Raw genomic sequence first — 26,430 nt, forward strand, 5'->3', positions numbered from 1 at the left:
CCCCAGTAGTAATTTCATTAATACTTCTCTACAAATGAACTCTGGTTTGGGCATCAAAAGAATGACTTCATTATAAACGAATGGAACCTCATTTGAATGTCATCGTTCAGAAAAGAGAGTATTGACTAGAACTAATGTCAGAGAAATATTTTTACATTTTAACTGAATTGGAAGTTCACCTGTGTCAAATACATACTAGATTATGGATACAGATATACAAGAAATCCGTTCAGCTATACAAGAAACCTAATGGAAGAATGAGAAACAAGAGAGAAGGGATGGAAAAAAAAAAGGAAAGAAAGTAGAAACAACCAAGCTTTACCTGGTTCGCCCAGTACAAAGACTTGATGAACTTTTTGTCTTGAGTGGGAGAAAGAAGGGAGAAAAAAAGAAAGAAGGGAGTTCCGAACTTGATTGATGCCTGCTAGACAGAGAAGAAGATACGAAAAATGTTTTTGGTTGAAATTCAAAAGACTGTAAAACGAAATGGGGAACTTAGGCTCTGGGTGTCCATTTTACCTGACTTTTTGTTCGATCGATGCCTGCTAGACAGAGAAGAAGAGAAGAAAAAAGTTTTTGGTTGAAATTCCTTACACTAAATGAAAAACTGAAGAAAGAAAATGAAGAACTAAGGCTAGGGGTGTCCATTTTAACTGACTTTTTGTTTGCCGTTTATTAAACAGAACAAAACTGAAATAAAAAATCTTAACAAATTATCTATTTGGGGTAATTCTACCCAATCTTTTTGTGATCGCTTTTATTGTTCTCCTGCCAACTTCCTGCTCTTCCATCCAGGTAATTGTGGCGAGGAAGAAGACTGGAGGAAGAAAGCTAAGAGGAAGATAATTGGAGAGGAAGAAATCATAAATGGCTATTTTGGCTCACTAGAGAACTCTGCTTCTTGACATCCCAAATTCCTGAAGAAGAAGAATGAAACCAGTTGAAGTCACTCTGGCCCTCATTAAGTTAACGAATTGGCTTGCAAGCTTTTGAACCGAACCATGATTCGCTCGCGCTCTGTTTGTTCACTTAAACAAACCTAATTTGGATATCGAATTCAATTCAAGATCCAGATAAACTGAATCGAACCGAGCCGAGCTCGAACTGATGGTAGACCGGTTCGATTTGATGCCACCCCTCTCCATCATGCACATCAAATAAAGGTATTATTGAATATATTGGGGCCACATGTTTCATTTCCTTTTCTCTCTATTTAATGCCCTTAACAACTATGTGCATAGTTGGCATTGTTGATAGCCTTAGGGTTGGCATCTTTAAGGAATCTAAGCTTCCAGTCCCTGATTCTCATTGAATGAATCTCATCTCCTTTCCCATTCTTTTAACCATTTAAAGCCACATTTATTAATCTTACCACCTACCAATCATCTCAATATTTTCATTACTCACCAGCATCCAACAAAGAGCATTAAAAGAGAGTAAACCGAAATGAAAGATTAACCCATTTATTTACATGGTCCAAGACCTTCAACACCTGATTTGATTAAGTAAAGTTGAATTAAAGCCAGATTTTCCTTGGGAAAGGTTGATTTAAATATTGATTAGCATTAAGAAACCCTTGCTTTGGACATGTTTCGAATTTACAAAAACAGGCCACCATGAAACATCTACCACCTCGTACCAGAGTAATTACACAAATTACTCGGCTACATATTCGGATCGGCTATGGATCCTTGTAGACTCCGTCGCTTGCAGAGTTCATCTTGTCACCCACAGTCGAAGTTCTATAAACCCTTCAAGACTCTGAAGCAGAGAAGAAACTACCTCACTTCATAAAGAGAGAGAGCGAGGGGGAAGAGAGGACGTTTGTTTGATTTCTCTGCAACTTAACTGCGACTGCAATGGAAGAATATGGGTCAGTGAAGAAGACTTCCAGTCCGAAGGACCCGTACAAGTTACTCAGAATCATCCGGAACCCCGATGGTTCACTCACCAGGGAGGCCGTCATGCCGGTGGTTCCACCGGGTGGAGACGATGACCAACTGTGCATATCCAAGGACGTCCCCCTCAACAAAACGCACGGTACGTGGTTCCGGATGTACAGACCTCGGAACGCAGCCACAGGTGCTAAACTGCCGGTCATAATCGACTTCCACGGTGGAGGCTTCATCGTCTTCAGCGCCGCCACAGCCCCTTTCGATGCCTCCCACCGGCGAATTGCCAGCGAGGTTCCAGCCATCGTGCTCTCCGTTGAGTACCGCCTCGCTCCGGAACACCCACTTCCGGCGGCCTACGAAGACGCCATGGAGGCACTGAAGTGGGTCCGGGACAACCACGCGAACGATGAGTGGCTCTGCCACCACGCCGACGTCTCCCGCTGCTTCATCAAAGGCAGCAGCGCCGGGGGGAACATCGCCTACCACGCCGCGCTGGAATGCTGCTGCTTCTCGGACGGTTTACACCCGGTGAATATTGCCGGGGTGATCTTGAACCAGCCGTACTTCGGCGGGGAGGAGAGAACGGAATCGGAGCTCCGGCTGGAGGAGGACAAGATCCTCCCGCTTCCGGCGAACGATCTGATGTGGGAGCTAGCTCTACCGCGGGGAGCCAACAGGGACCACGAGTACTGCAACCCGTTGAAGGCCGAAACGGAGAGGCGACTCGAGCGGCTGCCGAGGTGCCTGATGAGAGGTTACAGCGGGGATCCGCTGCTCGACCGACAGAAAGAGCTGGTGAAGAAGATGCAGAACGATGGGGTGAATGTGGTGGCCCACTTCAGGGATGGATTTCACGGCATTGAGATCTTTGATCCGAATCAGGCTCAGCAACTCGTGGTCGACGTTAAGGGTTTCGTTTTGGCCTCTCCCTCTTCTCCTTCTTGTAGTCTTTAATTTTCATTGGGTCAAAGAATTTGACCGAGTCAATTGCAGTTGGCTCTCCTAGTTTCTCTCTCAAGCCTGAATTTTAATCAAATTTGCTCCATTAGTTGAAGGGTTTAAGAGGCTAATTTGTAATCTTTTTCTCATATAAAAGATATTAATCAGGCTGCCTGATCCCTAATAAGCTCTAAGCATCAAGAGAAGAAAGAGGAGGAAGCCTTTTGAAGAAAAATTGCAGGTTTGATTACTTCCCTTAATTCATGATTTTCTTTTAAGCTAATTGGAATGCACTCAGCTGGTATAACCCAAGTCAAAGAATTTAAAATTAAGAAGAGAAATTTGTGTGCATTTTGTAGTATCCACCAATACCAACATGGAGGATTCGAAGAAATCCGACCACAAGGAGACGAAGGAGAAGGGGGAGAAGGAGAAAGAAAAGCACAATGGAGGAGGAGAAGAAGAGAATTCGACTAAAGATAAAGGGAATAAGAAGACTGAGAAGGGAGAGGATAGAAAAGAAGTGAAGAAGAAGAAGAAGGACAAGGATGGCGAGTGCAAAGAGAAGACTATGGACACAGAAAAGCTGAAGCTTAAGCTGGAGAAGATTGAAGCTAAGATGGAAGCTTTAGCAGTAAAGAAAGCAGAGATTTTAAATTTGATTGAGGCGGAAGAAAAGGTCAAGCCTGATGCTGCAAATTATTAGAAAGAATTTGTGGAAATAATGGGTTTATACCTATTTTCTCTTTTGTGGATAATCCATTGTAATCCATTTGATGGAGTGTTTTAGGTAAATAAAATTGGAAATTAAAATGATATATCTAACAAAGAAAATAATAAGAAAAAGGCGATGAATGGATGTGTTCTCCACATAGTTGTGCCATGTGAAGAGAGGAGGTTTAAGACAGAAAATAGATCAAAACCTGCTAGCCCTGGTTGAATCCCTTCTTTCAAAATTTCTCTCAGGCCATAAAAAGAACCATGAACAAAACCAGAAAGAGAAAAAGCAAATAAACAAGTCAGGTCAGTGAACTAGCAATTCATAAGCCCACAAGAATCAGATGAATTGATTTTCTGTAGCAAATAGAGATATGCCTGTTCTTCCAGGATCATATTTCTTCAAGAAACCAAAATCTGAAATTTTCAGTACTCTCAACCTGCTCCCTAGTCCATTATTTTTAATAAAGGATGCGGATGCTTTATGTCACCCAGAGAAAACAAACAATACCCATCCATCCGGTCTTTGCTTTAGGAACTCATGGAAATAGACACGAGGTTCATATACAAGAGTCTAAGACAACAGCAACTTCATGAGATCACAAAACCTCCACAAATCTCTCCCCCTTTTAGTTGCTCGATCATCATATAATGATTTCCTTAGCAGACACCTACCATGTCATTGAAGCGCTGGTCCCTCTTGTTGTAACCATGGCATACATATCAGTAAAATGGTGGCAGCTTTTCAATCCCGAGCAATGTTCAGGAATCAACAAATTTGTTGCAAATATATCAATCCCACTTCTCTCCTTCCGAGTCATCGCCAGCAACAATCCATATCAGATGAGTCTGAAGATCATACTTGAAGACTCACTACAGAAGCTCTCGGCCCTTTTTGTGTTAGCAATCCTTGCCAAAATTTCTCCCATGGGTAGCTTAGATTGGTTAATTACTGGATTTTCTGTTGCGACTCTACCAAACGCATTGATCATGGGAATTCCACTACTCAATGCTATGTATGGAGATGAAGCGGCAGAACTGTTGTACAAATAGTTGTTTTACAGAGTATCATCTGGTACAGCCTTTTGTTGTTTCTATTCGAGTGCAGGGATGCAGGGGCAACAAGTGCAAATCAACATGATGAAACCCCAGGTACAAACTCCAGTTTCAACTTCTGGTGAAGACCAGCAACTTTTTCTTCTTCCTGAGTACATATGCACTATATTGAACAACCATAAGCAAGCATGCCCTAAAAAAACAATGATCAATTTTAATATAAATTGGAAGGTTTATGGCACATGTATTTCAGATCATGTCCCCAGTAGATATGGCGGTGCTACTAATTCATGAATAAGATTTTTTCAATTTTAAGAGTTCTGATTATTTTTTCTTTAAAGCTTCTTTCAGTCATTTGGAAGCCTCTTTTCCTGTTAAGATTTCAGGTCGAGAAGTTCATTACATGACTCTCTCTCTCTTTCCACTGTAGTTGAACTGGAGGCTCAAGAAGGGGCACGAACTCAACGACTGTAGCAAGGCAAAATTACATCCACAAGTTTAAAAACTAAGCTCATTCTATCAATGGTCTGGAGGAAACTCAAAAAGAACCCAAATACTTATGCGACTTTGTCTGGTCTGTCTTGGGCATCTATCTGCTTTAGGTGGGATACTAGACTTTTGACTTTTAGAAACAACTAAAGTTTATGTGGTTTAGACTTCAAATTGATCAGTTAACCAAGTGATAAAGTTGAACCTATTTCAGGTTTGGACTAAAGCTGCCCGAGGCCATTGACAAATCTGTATCAACTTTGGCAGATGGAGGACTAGGAATGGCTATGTTCAGTTTAGGTGCAAATACTGTCCTAGATATGAGGACAAAAAACAGGTTTAGACCAATTCCTAATGTGAATCCTCATGCTTTACAGGTCTTTTCATGGTTTCACAATCTAAAATTGTAGCATGTGGGGCATGGATGGCAGTCTTATCCATTGGAATAAGGTTTCTACTAGGGCCCTCTGTGATGGCAGCTTCCTCCTATGCTGCTGGACTGAGGGCTAGACCGCTAGATGTAGCAATTGTACAGGTACGTACAGTGCAATCTTGATAGAAAAACGAGTTCCACATGATATAGGCCATACTTCTAGCAAAATAAGAAAAAACAAACGATAGGTCATACCACTTTAAAGTGTCCTAAAATGTTAAGAACCATCTCTCTTACATTATGTAACACAAATAAGAGATTCACACAAAAATCTTCTTAAGACAATATCCAACATAACTCCAGATATCAACAATTACGAAATGATTCACTTTTTCCTTTAATGATGTAATTCAACAACAGTGGTCATCAATTAGCAGCAATAAATAAGTCATGTCATGTAGTTTGCTCCTTTGCCATTAAGACCAGCATAATTTATCAAGGAATGTAGTTTGTGGATTGAGTGTTGGTAGAAGGGGTCATTAGTGTGATGGCCAAATAAAATTTGAATAAAATTAGAGGACTTTGTCATCAATGTACTACTCTTTCTTTTTACTTAATGTCTCTATACACTTCTATATAAGTAAGCAATACATAGAGTTAAGGATTTGATGGAGAGTGTAGTTATGATGACTGACAGAGGTAAATGAAGTTTAAATCTACAAGCAGCCTCTACATTAGCCCTCTTTTGAATGTTGAAGTTGTCATTTGTTATTGTTGACCAATGTGCAAGTCTGAGCTTTTTCATGTACACCTAGTCATCAAAGTTTATTGAGGAAATACTAAATGAGTTGAGAAAAGACATGAAAATATTGAACAGTACCTAAGGATTCATAATTCTCACAAAGAGGCACGTGCATCAATATTCAAGCAGAACAGATACCCTGTGTTGCCAAATATTTATCCCTGTTTGTTCCAAGTGATCAATTTGGTAGCTAACAACTGTGGCCTATATAAAAAGGAAAGAATTGTTCACATTCATCCTGGAACAGGGAACATTGCAGATTTTTGAGCTTGACCTTTTGTGCAGTCTATGACTGCTTGCCCCTACAATTTTTTTTTGAAAGTTGGACTTGTGCTCCAAGTGCAAGGGCGGACCAATGAGGAAGCCGGATTTTTTTGCATACATAAAGATGACTTAACCATTTGTAGACAGAAAACTAAGCATCCCCTAGTTCCCTCGTGCTGCCCCTCCCCCTTTCCCCCATTTTTATTGCAAAGCAGTGGTGGTTCCTGCAAAGTAGCATGTTGAAGCAGTTTTTTTTTTTTTGGGAAAAGCTTCCCCTAGTTTTCCTTTGGTGACCCCCTAATTTTTTTGACACAATGTAACAAGTTGAATTAGCCATTCAAGGAAAAAACTTTCCCTAGTTTTCCTTTCATGACTCCAAATATTTGGTTTAAGGGAAAACCTTATAAATAGTTATAGGAGAAAACCTACGTGATAAATTTAATGTTTTATATTATATATTTTATACTTTTTGACATTTTAACCAAAAACAATAATTGATAACTTAAGTTTTTTTTTTCTACCATGGCCCCCTAGGAAAACTTTCTGTTTACACACCTGTCCAAGTGCACAGTAGGATACTCATGTGAACCTGTTCCAACTACATGGAATAACAGGTTAGGCAGATTATTTTCCCCTGTTATAAGCATCAATAGTTTTTAACACTTTCAGACGAGAAACCTATCATTAAGATTTCCTTCCGACATAGCCTGTATATGACGACTGCTCTGATGGTTGAGATGTTCTGCATGCAAATGAGCCTGCACTCCATGCCCACACAGTAGAACACTCCAGTTGACCTTGGTAAATCAAAGTACATGGAATTCCATTTTAGACATAACTATTTGACTACTTGTGCAACTTCTTAAACTTATTCTTATCACAAGATGTGGGTTTATTTCCACCAACTTCCTCAATCCTTACCTTTTCAAGGAAACAGCCACCAAAACCTCATTGTTTGTAATATAAGTTTTGTATATGAAAATAAACAACTACATTTCAAGGTTTTAGCACATCAAACTTCAAACCTACATGCCAACACAATTAAACAACGAATAACAGTATCATGATCTTTAATTCAATTTTTCTTTCATACACTAGTTTACACTTTTTTTTTGTGAAATAGTGCTGAGTTATATTAAAAGGCTCAAAAGAGCAAAATTACAAGGAGGGGGAGCCGTCCCAAACAATGAGAGATTACTGGGAGGAAACCAAGAGGGAAAAATCACGGGCACCAACAATGCAAACCGCTTATAGAACAAGTCGAAGAGGGTGGATGTGTTTCCCTTTTAATGCCCAGCCCAAACTGGTTATATGCCTCTATATATTCATTCTTCCAACCTTCTCTTAGCTCAGAAGAATATCCGTACCACTGCCTGCAAATCTCAGAAGTTAGTGTTTGAAGACTAGCATGAGAAGACCATAAAAATTTCAAGGGAAAATATTTCAGGTAATCTATCTAGAGGAATATTGAGAGGGGCGACTTCATAGAAAAGCAAAACTCTGTCAGGGATGGTAAAAACAGATGATGTAGATATCCAAGTAAAAGAAGAAGCACATAAAGGAAGTGGGCAGATCTGAAGATGGTTGAACCATGCTACAAGAAATTCTATATAAGTAAATTGAAACAGCGGAATGAGTGCCAAGCAATGATTTAGTCACATAAGGTGCCTACAGTCATTGTTTTTGGTAGTTTTCTGTTAGTTGGAAAATAGAGACAATTCCAACTCCAAAATCATTCCTCAACTTAACATGCAGTCTCACAGCCAAATCTTCTAGTTATGACATTTAAGCATATCTAACCCAAAAAAAATTATATATCCATCCAATTTCTTTTTGTTGTTAGAATCTGACTACAGAAAGATAAAGAGGTTCTCATTTTTGTACTCTTCAGATGGCCCGTCAACAGCTCATCTAAATGCATGGAAATAAAGATGAGCGAAATAAACCAAGACAATTAAACTAAACCCTTGAGTAAAGGAACCGTCTTGACCATTCTGTTTCTATGCCCCTTTAAGAAATTGGTTGGAAAAAGAACCTAGCCTGGTCTCTTTTTACTAAAGAATTGCTCCCCTCAAAATGAGGAAGTTAACTTTTACTTGGCCAATCGTTCTCGTCAGCTTTTAGACTGCCTATTTTTCAGTCTCGCAGCTGTACATAAAAAAAGTAAATTTCTACAAAACAGGGCCCATCTGTTCAATACAAGATTAGTATCACTATATGACCCCATTCATAATCTTGTCTTCCTGGGTACGGATAACTACACATCAGCAGATGTTCAGCCTTCGTAAGGTCACGGGAGGAGACTCTACAGAAGGCGAAAGGATCAATCGCGAAGCAGTAAGCAGTCAGTATTTACCTAACGTCTCTAGAGTGGTTCCCCTCACAGTAAAATAAATGCACCTGAATTTGCAAAAGTAGCTCAATCTATCCAGTTTTTTTCATGATCCTCCCCTCGCTTTTTTCATGCTTCATTACCACAACAGCACCTAAGAGTCGATTTTCTAAGGTAGACTAAACAGATGTTTTCAGAACAAAAAAAAAAAAACGAAAACAAAAGAAGAGAAGAAGAAAAAGAAAAAAAGAAAAAAAGAAAAGAAGGAAAGGCGCTTACTTGCAGACAAGAGAGCAGCGGAGGAGATCGACACAGTCAAGCTGCGAGAAGATACGGTTGATGAGATCAGCACATGGCCGAAGAGCCGGAGGAGTGATTTCTCTCTCCTCCACTCTTTCACGCCCTTCCTCTCCACTCTTTTCTTCGAGCGTCCCGCACCCACTTACTGCATCTGAATTCTGGAGCCAATCAGCCATCACTATGTGCTAGCCTTCCTCTGAGCTTTGACCGGGAAAAGCAATAAATACTGGAACACGCCCCTGGAATGGCAAAATTAATCTCACCTCCTCACAAATTTTAAATTATTTCAGTACTCCCATTTTTTAAAAATATGACATTAATCTCTACTTTTATTTTTATGTTAGCTATAAATATTTTATTTTTATTTTTATATTTTTTTAAAATTACTCCCTTTTTCTTACCTCGTTGCAATTTTATTTCTTGGATAGGAACGTGGGCCGTACGATCACGATAAAAGATTTAATCGAAAGGCCGAGATTTAAAAGAAGATCAACGGCTTCGAAATGTCCACGTTTTGATATTGAAGAGGACCCACCAAAGCCTGGAGGAATCGAATCTTATCAGCATCTGCTCTTTTGTCTTTTACTAACAAAAGAATGGATGAAAAGGGGAGAGAATTGGTCGCCACGCTTTCCCAGGCATTTCTTCCAGCAGCTACTTCAAAGTGTAATTATCGACGGTTAGTATGCCTCTGATCTTTTCTTTAGTAGATCCAACGGGTTAGATAATTTCTAAAATAACTGAAATTCCAGTCTCTATTTAGGGTTCGGTTTCATTTCCGCGCTCCGTTCTGCCTGTTCCTAACCCTCGGGAGCGAAATAGAGAAGTTTTGAATCACTCACCGTCTTTCCTTTTCTCGAATTTGATCCTTCTCCACGTCGCAGCAATGGTGAATGGGCCAGGGCTGTACATCGACATTGGCAAAAAGGCCAGAGGTATGATTTTTGTGGAATCTGTTTCGTTTTTTGGACTTCGCTCGTTTTTAAGCTTTTTTTGTTGGCTTTTTTAGATCTTCTCTACAAGGACTTCCAAACGGATCCGAAATTCAGCTTGACGACCTACACTGCTAATGGAGTTGTGAGTTACACATTCTTTTTTTTTTTTTTAGGTTAATTCTTTTTAGGCTTTATAATAGCTGTTATTTGATTGACGGTCTTGAGGTTACACTTTTGTTATTTGGTGCATCTTGGTATCCTGTTTTTTTTTTTTTTTTTTTTTGTATTCACAAAGATGAGGGATTGCTATTTATTGGCTGTCGGAATTTGGTATCTAGTTTTGAGAAAATTTCTATTTGTTTGGCACTTGACTGGATCGGTTGCACCGAAGGAGGGGTTGGATTATTGAGAGGGATGAGCGTATCTCATCCGTAACTTTCGGATTATGTTATTTGTTGACAGTTAGTGTGTTATTTTTAGGCAATTACGTCAAATGGATTGAAGAAGGGTGAGATCATCTTGGCAGATATCAATACTCAGATTAAACACAAGAATATCACAACTGACATCAAAGTGGATACGAACTCCAATGTAAGATGAATTCGTTGAGTATGTTATTGTGCTGCCTATCCATTTAGTAGTTTCACATTGAAAAAGAACTACTATCTTAGTTTTGTATTAGAAGTATTTACATGACAACGTTGCATGTGTAACTAAGACTGTACAATGTTTCTTTTCAGGTTTTTGCTACAATAACTTATGATGAAGCTGTCCCTGGACTCAAGACAATTTTCCGTTATACTGTTCCTGATCAAAGGTCTGGCAAGGTAGGACAATTTTTGTCTGTTTATCTCTCATTCGTTAGTAAAATTTTCTCTGTTTTATCTTGGTTGTTTGTTATTTTAATATTCTTTCTCAAATATCGTAATGCTATTTTTCTGTTAGTATTTATCCAAAAAATTTCTAGTCATCTTTTTTTTTTTCTCCCTAAAATTCTTTGTTCAGCTTTCTCAGCACTTCTGTTCTGTAAGTACCCTCTGTGTTGGTTCATGAATCTGAAAATGATGCCATATATTTGTTTGAAAGATATTTAAACTCGCTCTGTTTATGTAGATGTGATATAATTCTTTTTGAATCTGTTCCCAATTGTTATACCGTAAGTTCAAACTTCATGTTTTACAAGTTCAACAAAAACAAACGGTACTATAGAGCTTTTGGTTTCTCACATTTGTAATACTATTGGTTGTTGATGTTTCTTGCTTTGTTGCAGTTGGAAATGCAATACTTGCATGATTATGCAGGTATCTGTGGCAGCATTGGGCTGACTCCAAACCCAATTGTTAACTTCTCAGGTGTATTTGGCACCTCCGCTGTTTCAGTGGGTGTTGATGTGTCTCTTGACAGCACCACTAACACCTTGGGTAAGTACAATGCAGGGTTGAGCTACAGTCACTCGGATCTTGTTGCTGCTTTGACATTGTGAGTATCATTTTGTTGTTCTTTTCACTCTCCCCCTTTGTACTACATGTAGGTCTGCAATTCTTTGCACACATTTGGCTGTACGTAATTCTGTAGTTAACTGTATGTGTAGGAATGACAAGTTTGACAACCTTACTGCTTCATTCCACCGAGTGGCATATCCTGAAACAAATACCGCAGTTGGTGCGGAGATGACACACAACTTTTCAAGCAACGATAACACCTTCACCATAGGAGTCCAACATACTTTGGATCCTTTCACTGTGGTAAAAGGCCGGGTGAACAACTACGGTAAGGTCAGCACTCTGATCCAGCATGAATGGAGGCCAAAATCAACCTTGACCCTCTCTGGAGAAGTTGACACGAGAGCCATTGAGAAGCCCACAAAGCTGGGCCTGGCACTAGCTCTCAAGCTTTAAGGTGCTTGGATGCTATAGTCTGAAATGAGAGGTAAGGTAGATGTGCTTCCAATATGACTTGGAACGCAATAAGATGAACAGGAAATGTCACAAAAACGTGAAGACTCCATTTTGTTTGATTCTTTTTGTAGTACTGTTATTTTTTAGTTTGTTAATAGACTCTTGAATTGTGCCGCGGTTATTAAATGTTTTGGTGGTAGTAGGGGATCGTAAATCGGCTTATCAAATGTTATGGTGGTAGTCGGACCATGGAAATGAAGTCTTCCATGCAGTTTTTTTTCTGACCAATTCTTGAAATATTTCTCCCTTTAATGAAGATCAATTAATTGTAGTTCAGTGAAATGCTATACTTGTTTAGCCAGCTCAGTTTGGGTTGATGGCGCTTTGGTTTCTTTGCTTCTGAAAATTAGTGTTAATTCCATGATGAATGTGTCTGGTGCTCTTTCTTCCTCATAAGTTTATCTCATAGCCTTTATTTGATTCAGGCCCTATGGCATGTCTGGAAATGCCTGGGTTATCTAATCAGAAAACATGTTGCATTTCACTAAAATCAACTAACTCTAAGAAACTTTAGATAACTTTCTCCTGCTAACAACACGAGAAGAAAATGATGGCTTTTGTGGATTCCACAGAAAAATGTTTCTCCAGCTTTGGACATCTCTTCACCATCATGGATTACAAGGAGGGTAGGTTACAGCAAGTCTAATTGTAGAAAAACTACTGCTCAGGTAGGTTTAACTCTAGAAAGTATTTCTGAAATAAATGGGATTGCCCCTTTGTTGATAGTGGAGTCCACCTAACAACAAACAAGTATTTCTGAAATAAGAAATGAAGACAAGATCTCCATTTTCCTTTTGATTGTCTTTCGTTTTGCTATCTATCTTTGGTTTTCTTTTGCAAAAGGACTAAAAAGGTAGCAGGAGAAATCAAGATTTATAGGAATTTACACAAGAGGCGGAGGAGATTGAAATGATCAGAAGAGATTAAACAAGTGGAATTTTAATAGTAATACCAACTACAGCAACAACTTGAACAGGAAGCCAAGAACTCGAAACGAGAAGCTATGGTCGAGGGGAATTTTAATAGTAATACCAACTACAGCAACAACTTGGACAGGAAGCCAAGAACTCGAAACGAGAAGCTATGGTCGTTTAAGGCATAAAAAAAAAACAAATATTTAACACACTTCTGTTCTCTGATTTATGTGGCTGTATCAGAATTCAGATGAGAAATAATACAGTAATAGAAAAAAGGAGAAAAAACCTATTTGACATGGCCACACTCACCAGTCCAAATCCAAAACACCATTTTAGGATAATTGCACATGATTGAAACACTAGAGACAAGCAACATCTGGAACTCTTTACATAAAGTTTGCAATCAAACCTTTTGAGTTGTTTCTCTAGACGTGAGCAGTTGATGCCTGAAGCAGCCCTTCACGGATCTGAGATGCAACGTCACGAACAGCACCTGGCCCATGGGGGATGAATACCGCCGATGATTTGGACGCCGCTCCGATCTCCTTCATCGTATCGAAGTACTGGGTGACCAAAACCATGTCCATGACGTCCTTTGCTGTGGTTCCTGGCACGTTGACTGAGAAACCAAGCACACTGTCCCTCAACCCATCAACGATGGCTTGCCGCTGACGAGCAATACCTAAACCAGATAGGTATTTTGATTCAGCCTCACCCTCAGCACGCTTGATTTGGAGGATTTTCTCAGCTTCAGCCTTCTCATTTGCTGCCAATCTCATCCGAGCAGCTGAACACAAAAAATTTATATACATAAAACTAAGAGTAATCCAGAGAAACTGTTTCAGCTTTAAAGGTTTCATTAGAGCAAAAGAAGTGATAAAAGCTTCAAATCTGATAAAGGGGAATATTTTTACCAGCATTAATTTCATTCATGGCTCGTTTGACATGCTCATCAGGTTCTATATCAACAATGAGTGTCTGAACGATCTCAAAGCCATATGCAGACATGGCCTACCAGATAAAACAAGGATGGAAAAATTAGGGCTTGTTAAGTGTAATAAAATATATTAATTAACTGGTACAGATCTTTTGCATCAAACAAATTGAATAATCTAAACCCATGCTGATTACTTTTTCAAGCTCCTCCTCAACTGCTTTAGCAATATCATTCTTTTGCTCAAAAGTGTCATCCAGAGTGAGCTTAGGGACACTGGCTCGAATTACTGAAATGGAGGAGCATTCTCAATTACAAAGAGATCTTCAGTGGCCAATAATATACTTCTAGATATCAAATCTAATATACAAGCATGCAACCAAGAAAAATTCAAAGTATAGGGTTTTTCTTCCTACCATCAAACACGTATGCCTGGATTTGGCTCCTGGTATTGCTAAGCTTATAGAATGCATCACTTGCATTGTCAGCCAAGGCACGATATTGCACAGAAGCTACCACATTAACAAAAACATTGTCCTGGAGAAGTTTATAAAAATTTGCAAATTTATAAGGTATGTTGGAACAAATTTGCGAAAGAAAATTAAATACAAAATGAATCCAATTTAAAGAATATTATGTTAAAATATTTTGTTCCATTTATGAACAACAGTTATATATGCATATATAAAAATACACGGCTGATACAATACGAAAAACCATTTGGTGTGAAACATGCGAAACGGCTATCTCATGATCGGATAGCTGAGATAACCGTTGATCGGATGGAGGAGATAGCCATTGATCGGATGTTTGAGATAGCCGTTGATCATAGCGTTTCGCATGTTTTGCACCAAATGGTTTTTCGTATTGGATCAGCCCTCTCTCTCTCTCTCTCTCTCTCTATCTATCTATCTATCTATCTATCTATATATATATATATATATATATATATTGTGATTCCATATGTTTCATTTCACCATGGTGTACCCATTTTTTGGGTGAATGACTGTTTACGCCCATGGAAGAGTAAACTTAGTATGCATTCCACCAAAAAATTTTAAAAGGTATGAGGGAAAAAGTTGCTTCAGAGTAAATTCTAAATTTAACTCAATACAAACTGTAGAAAATATAATCATATCTTCTTGTCCTGCCTAACACACTAATAACAGTGATTCAATAAATTTAATATCTAGAATTGAAAAAGAAGCACGAGTATCTGAGCAAAATTTTGATTAAAAAATTTATGGGACACACAAAATCATAAATATCTTTCCTTGTCAAAACTCAAGAATCAGTACTGCTAATCGAGAGGGTTGAGGCAGACCTTTGTTTTTGTCTCACATTTGACATCCAGCTGCTGGAGCCTCAGAGAAAGATGTCCAGCCACCTGACTACCAAAGCACCAGGGCAAACAGTGGCATCCAGGCTGAAGCACTTCTTCAAACTTTCCAAATCTTTCCTTAATAGCTACTGTTGATTGATCTACTTGAATACAGCAGAGAGCTTGACCCATCGTGTCTAATCACTACTGATGTCAAGCTTAAAAAAGAGAGAAGAATAATTAGTAAATAAAAAGAAGAAGAGAAGGAATTTCATGAAGGGCGTCTAACCTCGTCAAATTTGTAAGAATCCATCTCAAAGACTTTATTGGAATAAAAAGGGTGTTAAATCCATTATCATTTGAAAGAAGGAATCTCCATATCTATATCGAATGTCATACTGGAATAGTTAAACAAGACCAATCCAAAACTAGATTACTCCATGAAGATAGCCAACTAAAAGTTTCCATTTTATGAACTGCAAAGACAACTTCACTGCAAGTAACCAGTTACTTCAGCACACAAATATCTAAAGCAGTATGCCCAACTCCCTATGGTCCAAAGGATCTTAAAATTCTACTGAGAACTTCAGCCAAGCTATAATGGAAAAATCAAAAAGATGAAAGAACAGAGATCAGATCAAATTTTTTTTTTAAAAAAAAGTGAATTGCAATAGCAACCTCAGAAATTGTATGTTACAAGAACCAACTTATATGCTCCAAAGAGGTCTTAAACACGCAGCAACAACCTATTCCCAAATTGTCTCAGAAAATCAAAGACAAGAAAGAGTAGATTAAGGGACAAAAACTAAGATTTCCGCATAGTGACCACAGACATATATGTTAAGAAATCCCCCACGAAAAAACACCAAATGCACATCAATAACAGATAGCAAAAAACAGATGAACGGAAAGCTCTATCCGAAATCAATGAAAAACAAAATTTTGTAAGCAAAGAGTCTGTCACAAACAGAAAGGAAAGGTTTAGAAATATGCACTCACCAAGCACAAAGAACAGAGATAGAACAAGGGAAAATTGAGATCACAAGAAAACGAGAGAAAATTTTTATATAAGAAATGAAGGGTATGCGACTCTCCACAGATTCCTGCCAATGATGGAAAGGAATACATAGTATGCGTATAAATAAGGCGTCCCACAGACAGCTATCTAAACTACCTGTTAATTAACTGTAGCCGCTGACAGCGATGAACACCTCAGAAACTACATAAAGTCCAAAACATCAATAGTATAACTATAAATCGAATGCAAGTATTGCAGCCCAAGTCAATTCAATCATAAATTCCACGGATAAACCTCCTAAAGATGTCCAATGGCATTGAGAATATAAAACAAAAACCTAAAATTCCCATTTGGTAACTTTTTAAATTCGATAACAATGACCGGCCACGTCTTATCCACGTCTTAAACCCACGTCAATCTTTTCTCATTGCAATCACAGGAGGAAAACAAAAAGGGGCTTTCATATCTTCTTCTTCTCCGCGTAGGAAGAAGAAACGAATCAAACCCTGTACACACCTTGCAATTGCTGAGTAACTTCTCCTCAGCCTTTTCGCGTTGGAAGCAACAACAGTTGACCTCCGGTCTTTATACACAACCACAAGATCAGATCAGTGGACCCCAATTACCACGCGAAATTATTCCGCCAGAGAGTTTCCTCGCAAGCACCCCAAAATAAAAAACAAAATCATAGGAAAGTACTCCCGAGTTTCGATCAAACTTGCCTTGGTTTGTTTCTTCCGCGAAAACCGATTCCCCAGAAAGCAAAGCAGACTTTTCTGCAAGGCGCACTAAAGGTTTTTTTCTGGATAGGCTTCAACCTCCCGTGGACCCCTGTATAATTAATAATTTAAAAAATTATATTCACATTTAGTTACTCGGTTTTGGGGTAATTGAAGGGGAAGGAGGTCGTCGTCCTTCTCCTCCAATATATAGAGAAGAGCCTCCACCATTAACATACGAGGGACTCCACTCCTATCGATGCCAAAAGAAGAGGCGAGAATGGTCACCCCCCTCCCTTTCTTTCGATGTTATAGAACTCTCCAAGCGACCCAAATAACTCTGTCCAACCAGTTAAATTTTCTGTAAATGAATCCACAAACCCAGTAATAATGAACTTTAAGCAACTCAACACGATTCAACCAACCAGTCTGATACTAAAAAAATAAGCATCCAATAAGGGGTTGTGAGTTGCTTCCTTTGACATTAAAAAAACTAAAAGAAAGTTGCTTTCAAGGTCCATCTAGGAAGAAGTTAAAAATGAGGATATTTTTTCTTTTCTAAAGAAAAGTATCCCCACAAACTTCATTGTTGCTTCCTACTCGAGCATAAATCCACCATCCCTTGCCAAAACTGAATGAGACATTTAGATTTTTTTAGCAGTCAACCTCTTGAATTGTTATCATCTGGTCGGATGATTTCCACCCTTCAAGCGCATTTGCCATAACTCTTCCCAAGGTCACTTTGACGGTTCTACCTCATCTCGATTCCCTGATAGACAAGAAACCAGGGCAGCACTGCTCTTTTTGCAGTCCGTCCTACACAAATTCAAAACTCGAAAAAGACAAAAAATAGAAATGGAAACGTTGGCGAATTTTTTTATAGCAGAACAGGGCACAACACTCTTTAGAAGAACAAGGCGAAGGACTAATATCTTTTACCAAATGGGGAGTTCAGCTCTTTTTCAATAAAAAAAAGGCTAATGATACTACTCGGCCAAGCAACAAGCACGTAAACGAGTAGCATTTAATGTAGTCTTACTCATGGCCGCGTTCAGCTTCTGGATAATCCAATCCTTAACAGAAACATTTCCGAAGTTCTCACTGATGAATATTTCAAGCATCTTCTCTTGAAGTACGAATATTAGATCGTCAATTCTCACTAAAACATCTTCTTTTTGAAGTACGAATACTGGGATAATGGAAGTAATGAATCTGCTCTTTTTGGATCTTTCTTGTTTATCTTTTACTGGCATTTCACATAAAAAATAACTTGCCTCCGCATAAACTAAGGAAAATTTGGAGAAAGAGGGAAGGGATCTGCAACATTTACTCTTACCTGCAGTCACTCCTTCGGGTGGTCGGGCTACATATGCAAGTTGACAGGTGCTATCATCAGAACAAGGTTTTGGCAACAATATTAAGTGTTGTTCAGGGTTATATTTTCAAATAAACGATTATGAAACATCAGGTGGCACCCAACATCTCCTTCTCCTCTACAGCAGCCACCTCTTGAAGCCCACAAAACATCAACAAAGACACATCACCGCAAATCAACAGACTCCCCACAATTTGTGCAGCTCTCTTACAGACAACCAAATTCCCATAAGAGCAAAAATGAAAAACTTGACCTAACCCATGTCAAGGAAGTTTACCATTAGGCTTAGGAGATTGGTGGTGGTGGTGGTGGTGGTAAGGAGAAGCATGCGCACCATTTGAGAGGCTCCTCACAGGCTGTTGTCCATTTCTCACCATTACACCTTGTATCTTGACTCCGTTTCTTGCGTTTGGGTTTGCTCCTGTTCGCTCGGTTTGCATGGTCTGGAAGTAATATGAGGAGCTGGCCATGTCCTTGAGGTTTATCAGAGGTTTGAGGGCTTCAACAACTTCACTCATCAGTGGTCTGGCTTTTGGATCCCGGCTGAGACAATGGTGAGCCAGCTGAGCAGCTTTTTGCGCTCCTTTGATTGAGAAATGCCCCTCCAGGCGGGGATCTATGAGGCGAAAGAAATGCCTCCGCTCTCCAAGATGTGGCCGGGCCCACTCTACAAGGTTGTGCTCCCCATTGGGCCGATTTTTATCCATGGATCTTCGGCCAGTAAGCATTTCAAGAAGGACCACTCCAAAACTGTAGACATCACTCCTTGATGTCAGATGCCCTAAGGAGGAAGAATTGGTCAGACTACTCCACGGTGATTTCTTGTTGCTTTGAGACAAATTAGACACAAAATAACATGACTTGATTGAGCAGAATAACTTGCTCAAGAATGTGCTTGTCCTCCTAAGGATTTCAAGCCTTCCAACAGCAATAATTCATTTGATCCATTTTTTCATGGGAATGGAAACTATGCAGCTAGGTGGCAGGGAGCTTCCTATACTGATGCCTATTAGCAATAGTTTGTGCTACATCTGCATCTAATATTAAAAAGTGAATCCTTTACAACCTTCAGGATTTAGAACTTCATGCATTGATAAAATAAGCATAACACAATGATCATAAAGCACACAAGTTTCTGTAAACATATTCTGATTAAAGAAGACCCTGCTTATCTATCATGCTCTCTTTTGATTTTTATTTGAATACATACCAAACAATTTAGGAAATTGCAGCAAGTTTTTACTTTAAGAACCTACTTTCCAACTATCGGACATATTATCACATTAAGTACATAGATCAGAGGGATTAACCAGAATATGCACCATTGGTGGTTTCTAAATTTGACTGCTATTATAAGCTGTTAGTTTTATTAACAAAGAGGGAGAATAGCAGAAGTGAGAACATTGAAAATTTGTAGGAGACCTAGGAAAGAGAACTAGCAATGAATTCATTCGAAAACAGGTAGTAGTATTCATAAATGAGATAATCAGAAAGAAACATTCAAAATGACTAGTTTTTGTTTAATAGATGTTGATAAGGCACAGCAAAAAAAATTGGCCAGTTATCGGATGTACCACCAAAATAGATGAATATAAAGATATTGACAGGATGGAAATGGTTAGGAAAGACTTGAAAAAAATAACGTAACAAAAAAGCAAGTAAATGAACGAGCAGAATGTGCCCATTGTCAACATAATTGGGATAAGGCACTGCCCAAGACAATAATAAATAGTTTAGATAGGGCTCAATACCTTTCAAAAGTATCATCAAGCAGATAATGAGGGTGTCACAGACTTCCTTTTTATCGCAAAGATTTCTTCATAAGAAGGATAGTTTGCAATCACAAGAAACAATCTCTTAGTTGGGGTTCCTATGATTTCTGTTTGGATTTGCGGATATGCCTATGAAATAATAACACATACTCTACAGTGAAATTTATCTTTCTTCTTCGTCTTCTTTAACGTGGACTGGAGGCTTGGCATTAGTCTCCTATAATCTAAATTCTGCAGCACATAGCCCTTCAGCCTTCTCTTTGCACATTCTTCCAGGTCATTCTTAATTCATTGATGACCTTCAGTACAAGCATATATTAGAATATTATCCTGGCATGGAGGGCCACAATTTGTCTCATTACTTCAGGAGGATCAAAGAGCTTAAAGATAAAAACATTGGCTTTCAATTCATCCTACAAGTTTGTTTCGATTTCTTGAACTCCCACAACTATGATGAAACTTATTCGCAGAATCTAGCTCGCAACAGAAAGGAGGGATCCATCTGTAGCTGGAAATAAACTAAGGCAGTTGATAAGGGTTCCACTAAAGATATAAAAAAATAGAATAAATAGGTTGATTTTACACATCATCACCATAAGAATAGCACCAAGTAAGATTTTCTTTAATGATCTAAACCCACCAATGGCGTACTAAGTGAAAAAAAAATACAAAAACACAATAGGAATACTGCCGAATAATTCCAAAGGAAAGCAGTATAAATGTCACAGACACCCTTTTTCTGACCAAAAAGGTAAAACAGCACTTTTTAAAGGAGATAAGGTTCGAAGAGAAATAGCATCCCAGTGACAGGACAGCAGCAAACCCTATACAAGATACACAAACAGAAGCCAACCAACATAAACATTGTCTAACATTTTTTTTAGTTTTTCTTTTTTTTTAGTCAGGATCTCTAACTTACTTGCTAAAGAAGCTTAGGAAGCTAGATGTCTTAGAATATTATTTCCTCGAAGTCAGAGCAGATGAAGCACATTAATCATATGCTTACCTGTCATCACATACTCTGGAGCAGCATAACCATATGTACCCATTACACGAGTGGAAACATGAGTTTTATCGCCCTCAGGACCATCTTTAGCAAGTCCAAAATCAGATAGTTTGGCATTATAATCCTGGAAATAGCATCTTCATTAGACACATAGCAATGTGAGATCAATCAAAATATAATGTTAATGGCAACCGATAAAGAGAGTTGAATGCCATATACTGGCAGAGCTCTCCTGCATCAAGCAAATAACTATTCGCCCCACCAAACTACAAATAAGCAACTTGGGAATGAAATCTCCTCAGCAAGTCATACCGCATCTAACAGGATATTGGACGTTTTGAAATCACGGTATATAACTGGCCTTTCAGCTTCCTCATGAAGAAAAGCAAGACCCTTTGCAGCACCAAGAGCAATCTTCATTCTGATAGACCATGGAAGTGGCAAGGACCCTTCTGTGCATAAAATGGTTGGTACCATAGAAGATCAATTATCATGCAGAAAAAAGGGGAACAAAAAGGACTAAAGTACGTAAAAAACGAGTATTCCAATGACAATTTTGCACCAGAGAAGTTAAAAGGAAAAGTTTTTTTTTTTTTTTTTTGAGAGAGAGAAATTAGAGAATTCTTTAAGAAGGCCCAAAGAGTGCCAAGAAAGTACAGTAAGGGGGCAATATATCAGAAGAAACAAAAGCAAAAGCAAACAGGGGTATAAAAGAAACAATAAGAAAACAAGACATCATAAAAGGAAGGAAGTTCCGATAGCATAAGTAATGGCGGCTTAGCCAAACTATCTGCCACTCTATGAGCGCCTCTAAGGACATGCTGCTAACAAATGTGTCTGGATCTAGCAATGTCTTCAATTTCATCATAATACTCCAAAAAATGACCTGGGGGGGAGGCTTTTGCTCCAATGCCAACATATGACTGCAACTGAGTCTCCTTCAACAATCAAGGGGCCGTGAACCTCTCAAAATATAATGTGAGCCCCTGCAGGAGAGCCCTGAGCTCCGTTACCATGGACTCAATGTGTCCAAAAGGCACAGAGAAAACAAGAAGAACCACACCTTCACCACCAGCTGGCCCAGGAATTGACATCGAAGTTATGCTTAAACCAATTCTCTAATGGAGGAGTCCACGAAAGCGGCAGAACTATGTGGTGCAGGGCTGACTGAATGATTAATCGCGAATTCCTCCTAATGACTGAGCTAGGCAGGTAAGAAGTATCATTTAATTTGCTTGCCCAGAAAAGGATGCAATGCATAGTATTTTCAATTATTCCTCCTAAGGAAGTGTGTTTGTCCTCAAACGCCCTTTTATTGTGGTTATTCTAGATATTCATGTTATTGCAGTAATTGTGAGGCCTTAGAATTTTGGAAAAGGAATTTTATTGTACCATAAAGACAGAAAAGAAATAAACTACACAACACAAAAAACCAACATTTTACATAACATATTGCCTTGAGTTAAAGAAGAGAGGAAAACCACAGAAGGCTATAAATTAGTAGCCACAAACTAGCTAATTTTATGATGACAAACTGAAGAAAATAATGTCAGAAGGTTGACAAATTCAGATCATATTTCAATTCTAAATATTGAATCCCTTCGAGTTTTCATATTTGTCCTCTTATAGAACCTCGCTTGAGCTTTTCTAGAGGTGATTAATGTACATCAAGAGTGTGCTCAATCGTCTCTATTTTTCTCAATATACTTTTGGGGGAAAAAATTCTTCTCCAAATCATGGCACCCAGTCTTCCTGTTCCTCCTTTTTTATATCAGGATACCTATTTATCATAAACAATATTTAAAAGACGCCAATAGCACATAAGAGGTTGAAAAACCAAGAAAATATGATTCAAGTCTTTTGCTTTAAGCCAGGTAATAAAGAATAGAGAAATTGACCATAAGTGTCATTTTCCTTTTTTCTACATATATTGATCATACACAGCCCTTTTCCTAAATACCCCAACACCTGTGAGACTAACTTGTTGTAAACAATTACATGATTCAATTATTCTAACGATGTCACCACAACTCGCTGGATAATCAAAGGGGCTTAGATTATGCAAACTGCGTATTAGGAAAAATGCAGAACTGAAGAACAGGAAAAACAGAAGTGCTCTCTAGGTGAATATAACTATTAGCAATGAAATCCAAATCAAGGAACTAAATAAGTTTGCATTCATTAACAGATCTTCATTATACAACAGAATTTGTAAATGTAGAAAATGAATCTGGGTTTCAGCACTTTGGATACTAGTCTAAGGCACCTGTTTTGCCCAAGATAGACAAAGAAAGTTGAGAAACACTTATTCCCTGAATATAAAATTATTTTAACTATCCAATAATGAATTAACAGAATCACAATAACATTTGATGCATAGTATCTACATCTATTCACTTCCTGATTGGGATAAGAACATGCAAAGCCTTCGCAGTCCAATAGAATTAATTTGGAGATATAGATGCCGCTAGTCACTTAAAATCTGATTTCCATACTTGAAACCTCAGTCAGACTAGTGCACCCACACAAGCTTCGCGCTGCATACAAGTTACGAAAAATACGACAGCCTTTAATGATCCAGTGTCAAGTGATGTGGCAAGAGAAAAACCTTCTCAGGAGAACTTACAAAGTCAACTTCCAAATCTGTCTATTTGATCCTTTAAGAACTTTTGACGTGAGTTCCAAAAAAATTTCACAAGCATCGCACTAAAACATAGCACAAATAGCACCCCACAGCAGAGGGGTTAACCACTAGATAAATAAAGAGAAGACAAATAGAGAGAAAGAAATTTGGAAGATACGAGGCGGGGCAGGCAAAAAATAGATATAAAAAATATTCAGGCCTCACAGCTAAAACTTTCAATACATTATCAAAATTGTTAATTTCAAACAATAATTCTTGTTTCTTCTGGAATAGTGTGTTCAGATGATGATTAACATAAAAAAAGAATGCCTAAACTCAACCATCAGGATAAGATATCCAGAAACAGACATAATAAATTATAGGAACCAAAAAATGGTTGAGAACGTACTTCTGAAGAGATGGTTTTCCAAACTTCCTCGAGGCATAAATTCATATACTAGCAACCTCTGATTGTCTTCAATACAATAGCCAATCAACTTTACTAAATTAGGATGGAGAAGATCGCCAAGAAAATTCACTTCAGCCTGCAAAAAAGTTAACATGCCAAACAGCCATTAATGAAAATAAAGTAAAATTAAAAGAAACTAAACCGAAAGCATTTAATTAATACATACAAGCCATTCTTTGTGCCCCTGAAGTCCATCGTGGTTGAGAGTTTTAACTGCAACAGTTAGCCCTGTGCCAGGCTTCACTGGAGCAGTCCCATTTTCCTCAATCCAACCTTTAAAGACACAGCCGAATCCACCCTCACCAAGAAGACTCTCTGGCCTGAAATTTCTTGTCGCAGCTTTGAGCTCATTAAATGTGAATTTTCGCAGTTGAGAAGCAACTTTCAGTTCCTCACCCATTTTAGGTGTGGATGGGTTGCTTTCTGCATTGCTTGTGGTTGTTGAGGAGATGGCAGCAGCAGTTGGCTGGTCTCTACTAGCGTCATTTGTTGATTTACTCTCCGCTGATCCATGCATAATATAATACATTATTAATAAGAATTTAATATTCAGTGTATATATCGAAATAGTACAATAAATCCATTGTATCATAGATTTGAGACACAAAGAGCGAAAAAAGCCAAAATACACTTTGGTTGAATGTTATACATGTTGCCTTTCTATTGCCAGCAACAATGAAATTGCATTTTAGAAGGTCCAATGTCAAATTAATGAGTTGGCTATAATTAATAAACCTCTCCTCCATTCAAGAACTTTTCAGAAAAAAAAAACCTAAAAATAGATTCACAGTCATCATAGCATCATGGCAGCCAAGTCACAACCCAATATATATATATATATATATATATATATATATATATATTTTTAAATAAAGCCCGAGGAATAAAAAGGAATCATCCCAAAATAGAATGCGAGTTCACAGTAGAAGTTCCAATAATTCGTGGTCACTTAATTTTTAGAATTTGTAGGTGTCATCGCACATCACCTAACCATCCAAAAAAAAAAACTCCCAGAAAAGGAGTACTTGGAGGAAATGACAAAAATCAGTAAAAATTCCCCTCAATGTGCAAACTACTCTTCCAAACACACGCCGATGTACCAAAAGACAACGAGATACACCCTAATATTAAATTTTATATCAAAAGAGTTACAAAAGGAGTTACCATAATTAGTACTGCTGCTGCTGATAGAGTTATCGACTTTAGATCTCGACGAAATGCAATTTCCCATAAACCTGAACTTAATCCAACATCCAGTTTCTTCAGATTCCACATCTTTTTGCTTTCGCCCTTTCGATTTGTCCACGTGCCCCCAACTATCCACCCGAATAGCCTCAGGGCCCGCTCCCATTTTCACTAAATGCTCTTGTCTAATCAACACTCATTCCACAGAAGACCACTAATCTGTAGAACCATCAGATATCCGCAACAAAACCCGCTCGAAACAGGAAGGAAGTCGGCCTTTTATCAATGCCAGGAATTCTGCTCGGAAAAAACAAGTCTTTCGATACAACCGAGTAAACAAGTAACCATCTTTACCAACAATCTGGTAAAATCTCGTGTATCCCCGGATGTCGAATAACTGCCAAGCGTCCGGCAGCCAACATAACCCGGAAACCCCAAAATTTTACTTCAAACCCTTTCATAAATACCAGAAGATCACGCCCGATACTTACCACAACCCTTCAAAACTATCAGAAAATCCACCTCGAAAGCCCAGATAGTCCAAAAGCCATCAAAATACTTCCCTGGTTCAACCACTAAAGTAATCCCCCAAATTTCCTTTATTCCTTATCACCAAGCAACTACCCCGAAACCTCAACCTCAGCCAAAACACCCAAACACCAGACAATCCAAATCAGAACCTCAAATCCCAAAACACAACCAAGTAAAAAACAGTTAAAAAAAAAAAATCAACTCCCCAAATTCTCTTCTCAGCACAAGCAGACTCAGCTCAAAAGATCCTCCAAACCCCCCACTCGTTCTCACAAAAAAAAAAAAAAAAAAACAAATCAATCGCGACTCAGTGGACCGGCAAGCAGCCCAAAGATCAAGCCGTGCAGCTTCCCCGTACAGGCACCCTTTTAATCATTATCGAGGTGGCGAATAAAGCAGCGAGAGCAAGGAAGCGTTAAATCAGAAAGAGGAAAAAATGGGATTAGGAAGAGAAGAGAGCGTGGAAACGGATGGCATATTTTTAGTAGGGAGAGAGAGGA

The 26,430-nt window shown here is 38.6% G+C and overlaps 6 protein-coding genes across 13 annotated transcripts; 4 read left to right on the plus strand and 2 right to left on the minus strand.

Annotated features, from left to right (window-relative positions):
- The first annotated feature begins 1,715 nt into the window (after positions 1-1,715).
- Positions 1,716-3,592, plus strand: LOC137934109 (probable carboxylesterase 8). The gene is made up of 2 exons (XM_068778341.1): positions 1,716-3,075; positions 3,194-3,592. Exon 1 carries the CDS (start codon positions 1,860-1,862, stop codon positions 2,847-2,849), a length of 990 nt encoding a protein of 329 aa, XP_068634442.1. The 5' UTR covers positions 1,716-1,859; the 3' UTR covers positions 2,850-3,075; positions 3,194-3,592.
- Positions 3,211-3,540, plus strand: LOC137935477 (uncharacterized). The gene has a single exon (XM_068780125.1). It carries the CDS (start codon positions 3,211-3,213, stop codon positions 3,538-3,540), a length of 330 nt encoding a protein of 109 aa, XP_068636226.1.
- Positions 3,593-4,262: 670 nt separating the features above from the next.
- LOC137935478 (probable auxin efflux carrier component 8) lies at positions 4,263-5,652 on the plus strand. Its single transcript, XM_068780126.1, has 4 exons — positions 4,263-4,567; positions 4,660-4,728; positions 5,311-5,396; positions 5,474-5,652. The coding sequence occupies exons 1-4, from the start codon at positions 4,263-4,265 to the stop codon at positions 5,650-5,652; spliced, it is 639 nt and encodes a 212-aa protein (XP_068636227.1).
- Positions 5,653-9,942: 4,290 nt separating this feature from the next.
- Positions 9,943-12,336, plus strand: LOC137967216 (mitochondrial outer membrane protein porin of 36 kDa-like). Its single transcript, XM_068813728.1, has 6 exons — positions 9,943-10,102; positions 10,177-10,244; positions 10,583-10,693; positions 10,843-10,929; positions 11,373-11,581; positions 11,694-12,336. Exons 1-6 carry the CDS (start codon positions 10,054-10,056, stop codon positions 11,998-12,000), a joined length of 831 nt encoding a protein of 276 aa, XP_068669829.1. The 5' UTR covers positions 9,943-10,053; the 3' UTR covers positions 12,001-12,336.
- A 712-nt stretch (positions 12,337-13,048) lies between these two features.
- On the minus strand, positions 13,049-17,240 carry LOC137967215 (hypersensitive-induced response protein 1). 7 transcript variants are annotated; one of them, XM_068813723.1, is made up of 7 exons: positions 16,973-17,240; positions 16,767-16,833; positions 15,236-15,439; positions 14,328-14,448; positions 14,109-14,200; positions 13,892-13,988; positions 13,049-13,764 (listed from the first exon to the last, which is right to left on the minus strand). In XM_068813723.1, the coding sequence occupies exons 3-7, from the start codon at positions 15,422-15,424 to the stop codon at positions 13,403-13,405; spliced, it is 861 nt and encodes a 286-aa protein (XP_068669824.1). In that variant the 5' UTR covers positions 15,425-15,439; positions 16,767-16,833; positions 16,973-17,240; the 3' UTR covers positions 13,049-13,402. The 7 variants fall into 7 exon arrangements, with proteins under 7 accessions (XP_068669824.1, XP_068669827.1, XP_068669822.1 ...); XM_068813726.1 differs by having other exon boundaries at positions 15,236-15,436; positions 16,973-17,239; XM_068813721.1 differs by having other exon boundaries at positions 15,236-15,450; positions 16,973-17,237.
- Positions 17,241-18,154: 914 nt separating this feature from the next.
- On the minus strand, positions 18,155-26,363 carry LOC137967213 (serine/threonine-protein kinase PBL34-like). Of its 2 annotated transcripts, none has more exons than XM_068813718.1 (6): positions 25,379-26,363; positions 24,381-24,718; positions 24,155-24,290; positions 21,435-21,574; positions 21,123-21,246; positions 18,155-19,125 (listed from the first exon to the last, which is right to left on the minus strand). In XM_068813718.1, the coding sequence occupies exons 1-6, from the start codon at positions 25,563-25,565 to the stop codon at positions 18,608-18,610; spliced, it is 1,443 nt and encodes a 480-aa protein (XP_068669819.1). In that variant the 5' UTR covers positions 25,566-26,363; the 3' UTR covers positions 18,155-18,607. The 2 variants fall into 2 exon arrangements, with proteins under 2 accessions (XP_068669819.1, XP_068669820.1); XM_068813719.1 differs by having other exon boundaries at positions 18,156-19,125; positions 21,435-21,571.
- Between the last annotated feature and the right edge of the window lie 67 nt (positions 26,364-26,430).

The sequence above is a fragment of the Aristolochia californica genome, unplaced genomic scaffold, assembly GCF_029961685.1.
Source record: "Aristolochia californica isolate CCGP_79_NKW_82.1479 unplaced genomic scaffold, dmAriCali1.0.hap1 SCAF_6, whole genome shotgun sequence".
NCBI classification, from domain to species: domain Eukaryota; kingdom Viridiplantae; phylum Streptophyta; class Magnoliopsida; order Piperales; family Aristolochiaceae; genus Aristolochia; species Aristolochia californica.

Excerpts from the sequence above, each read along its gene's own strand:
- LOC137934109 (XM_068778341.1), top strand. The coding sequence starts at position 1,860 with ATGGAAGAATATGGGTCAGTGAAGAAGACTTCCAGTCCGAAGGACCCG.
- LOC137935477 (XM_068780125.1), top strand. The coding sequence starts at position 3,211 with ATGGAGGATTCGAAGAAATCCGACCACAAGGAGACGAAGGAGAAGGGG.
- LOC137935478 (XM_068780126.1), top strand. The coding sequence starts at position 4,263 with ATGGCATACATATCAGTAAAATGGTGGCAGCTTTTCAATCCCGAGCAA. Across the intron at positions 4,568-4,659 it reads ATTCCACTACTCAATGCTAT|GGATGCAGGGGCAACAAGTG; the intron begins GTATGGAGATGA and ends ATTCGAGTGCAG. Across the intron at positions 5,397-5,473 it reads AATGGCTATGTTCAGTTTAG|GTCTTTTCATGGTTTCACAA; the intron begins GTGCAAATACTG and ends CATGCTTTACAG.
- LOC137967216 (XM_068813728.1), top strand. The coding sequence starts at position 10,054 with ATGGTGAATGGGCCAGGGCTGTACATCGACATTGGCAAAAAGGCCAGA. Across the intron at positions 10,930-11,372 it reads CTGATCAAAGGTCTGGCAAG|TTGGAAATGCAATACTTGCA; the intron begins GTAGGACAATTT and ends GCTTTGTTGCAG. Across the intron at positions 11,582-11,693 it reads CTTGTTGCTGCTTTGACATT|GAATGACAAGTTTGACAACC; the intron begins GTGAGTATCATT and ends CTGTATGTGTAG.
- LOC137967215 (XM_068813723.1), bottom strand. The coding sequence starts at position 15,424 with ATGGGTCAAGCTCTCTGCTGTATTCAAGTAGATCAATCAACAGTAGCT. Across the intron at positions 14,201-14,327 it reads CCAGGCATACGTGTTTGATG|TAATTCGAGCCAGTGTCCCT; the intron begins GTAGGAAGAAAA and ends CCTCCATTTCAG. Across the intron at positions 13,989-14,108 it reads TTGAGGAGGAGCTTGAAAAA|GCCATGTCTGCATATGGCTT; the intron begins GTAATCAGCATG and ends TTTATCTGGTAG.
- LOC137967213 (XM_068813718.1), bottom strand. The coding sequence starts at position 25,565 with ATGGGAGCGGGCCCTGAGGCTATTCGGGTGGATAGTTGGGGGCACGTG. Across the intron at positions 24,291-24,380 it reads AGGGGCACAAAGAATGGCTT|GCTGAAGTGAATTTTCTTGG; the intron begins GTATGTATTAAT and ends ACTTTTTTGCAG. Across the intron at positions 21,575-24,154 it reads GGAAAACCATCTCTTCAGAA|AAGGGTCCTTGCCACTTCCA; the intron begins GTACGTTCTCAA and ends TTTTATGCACAG.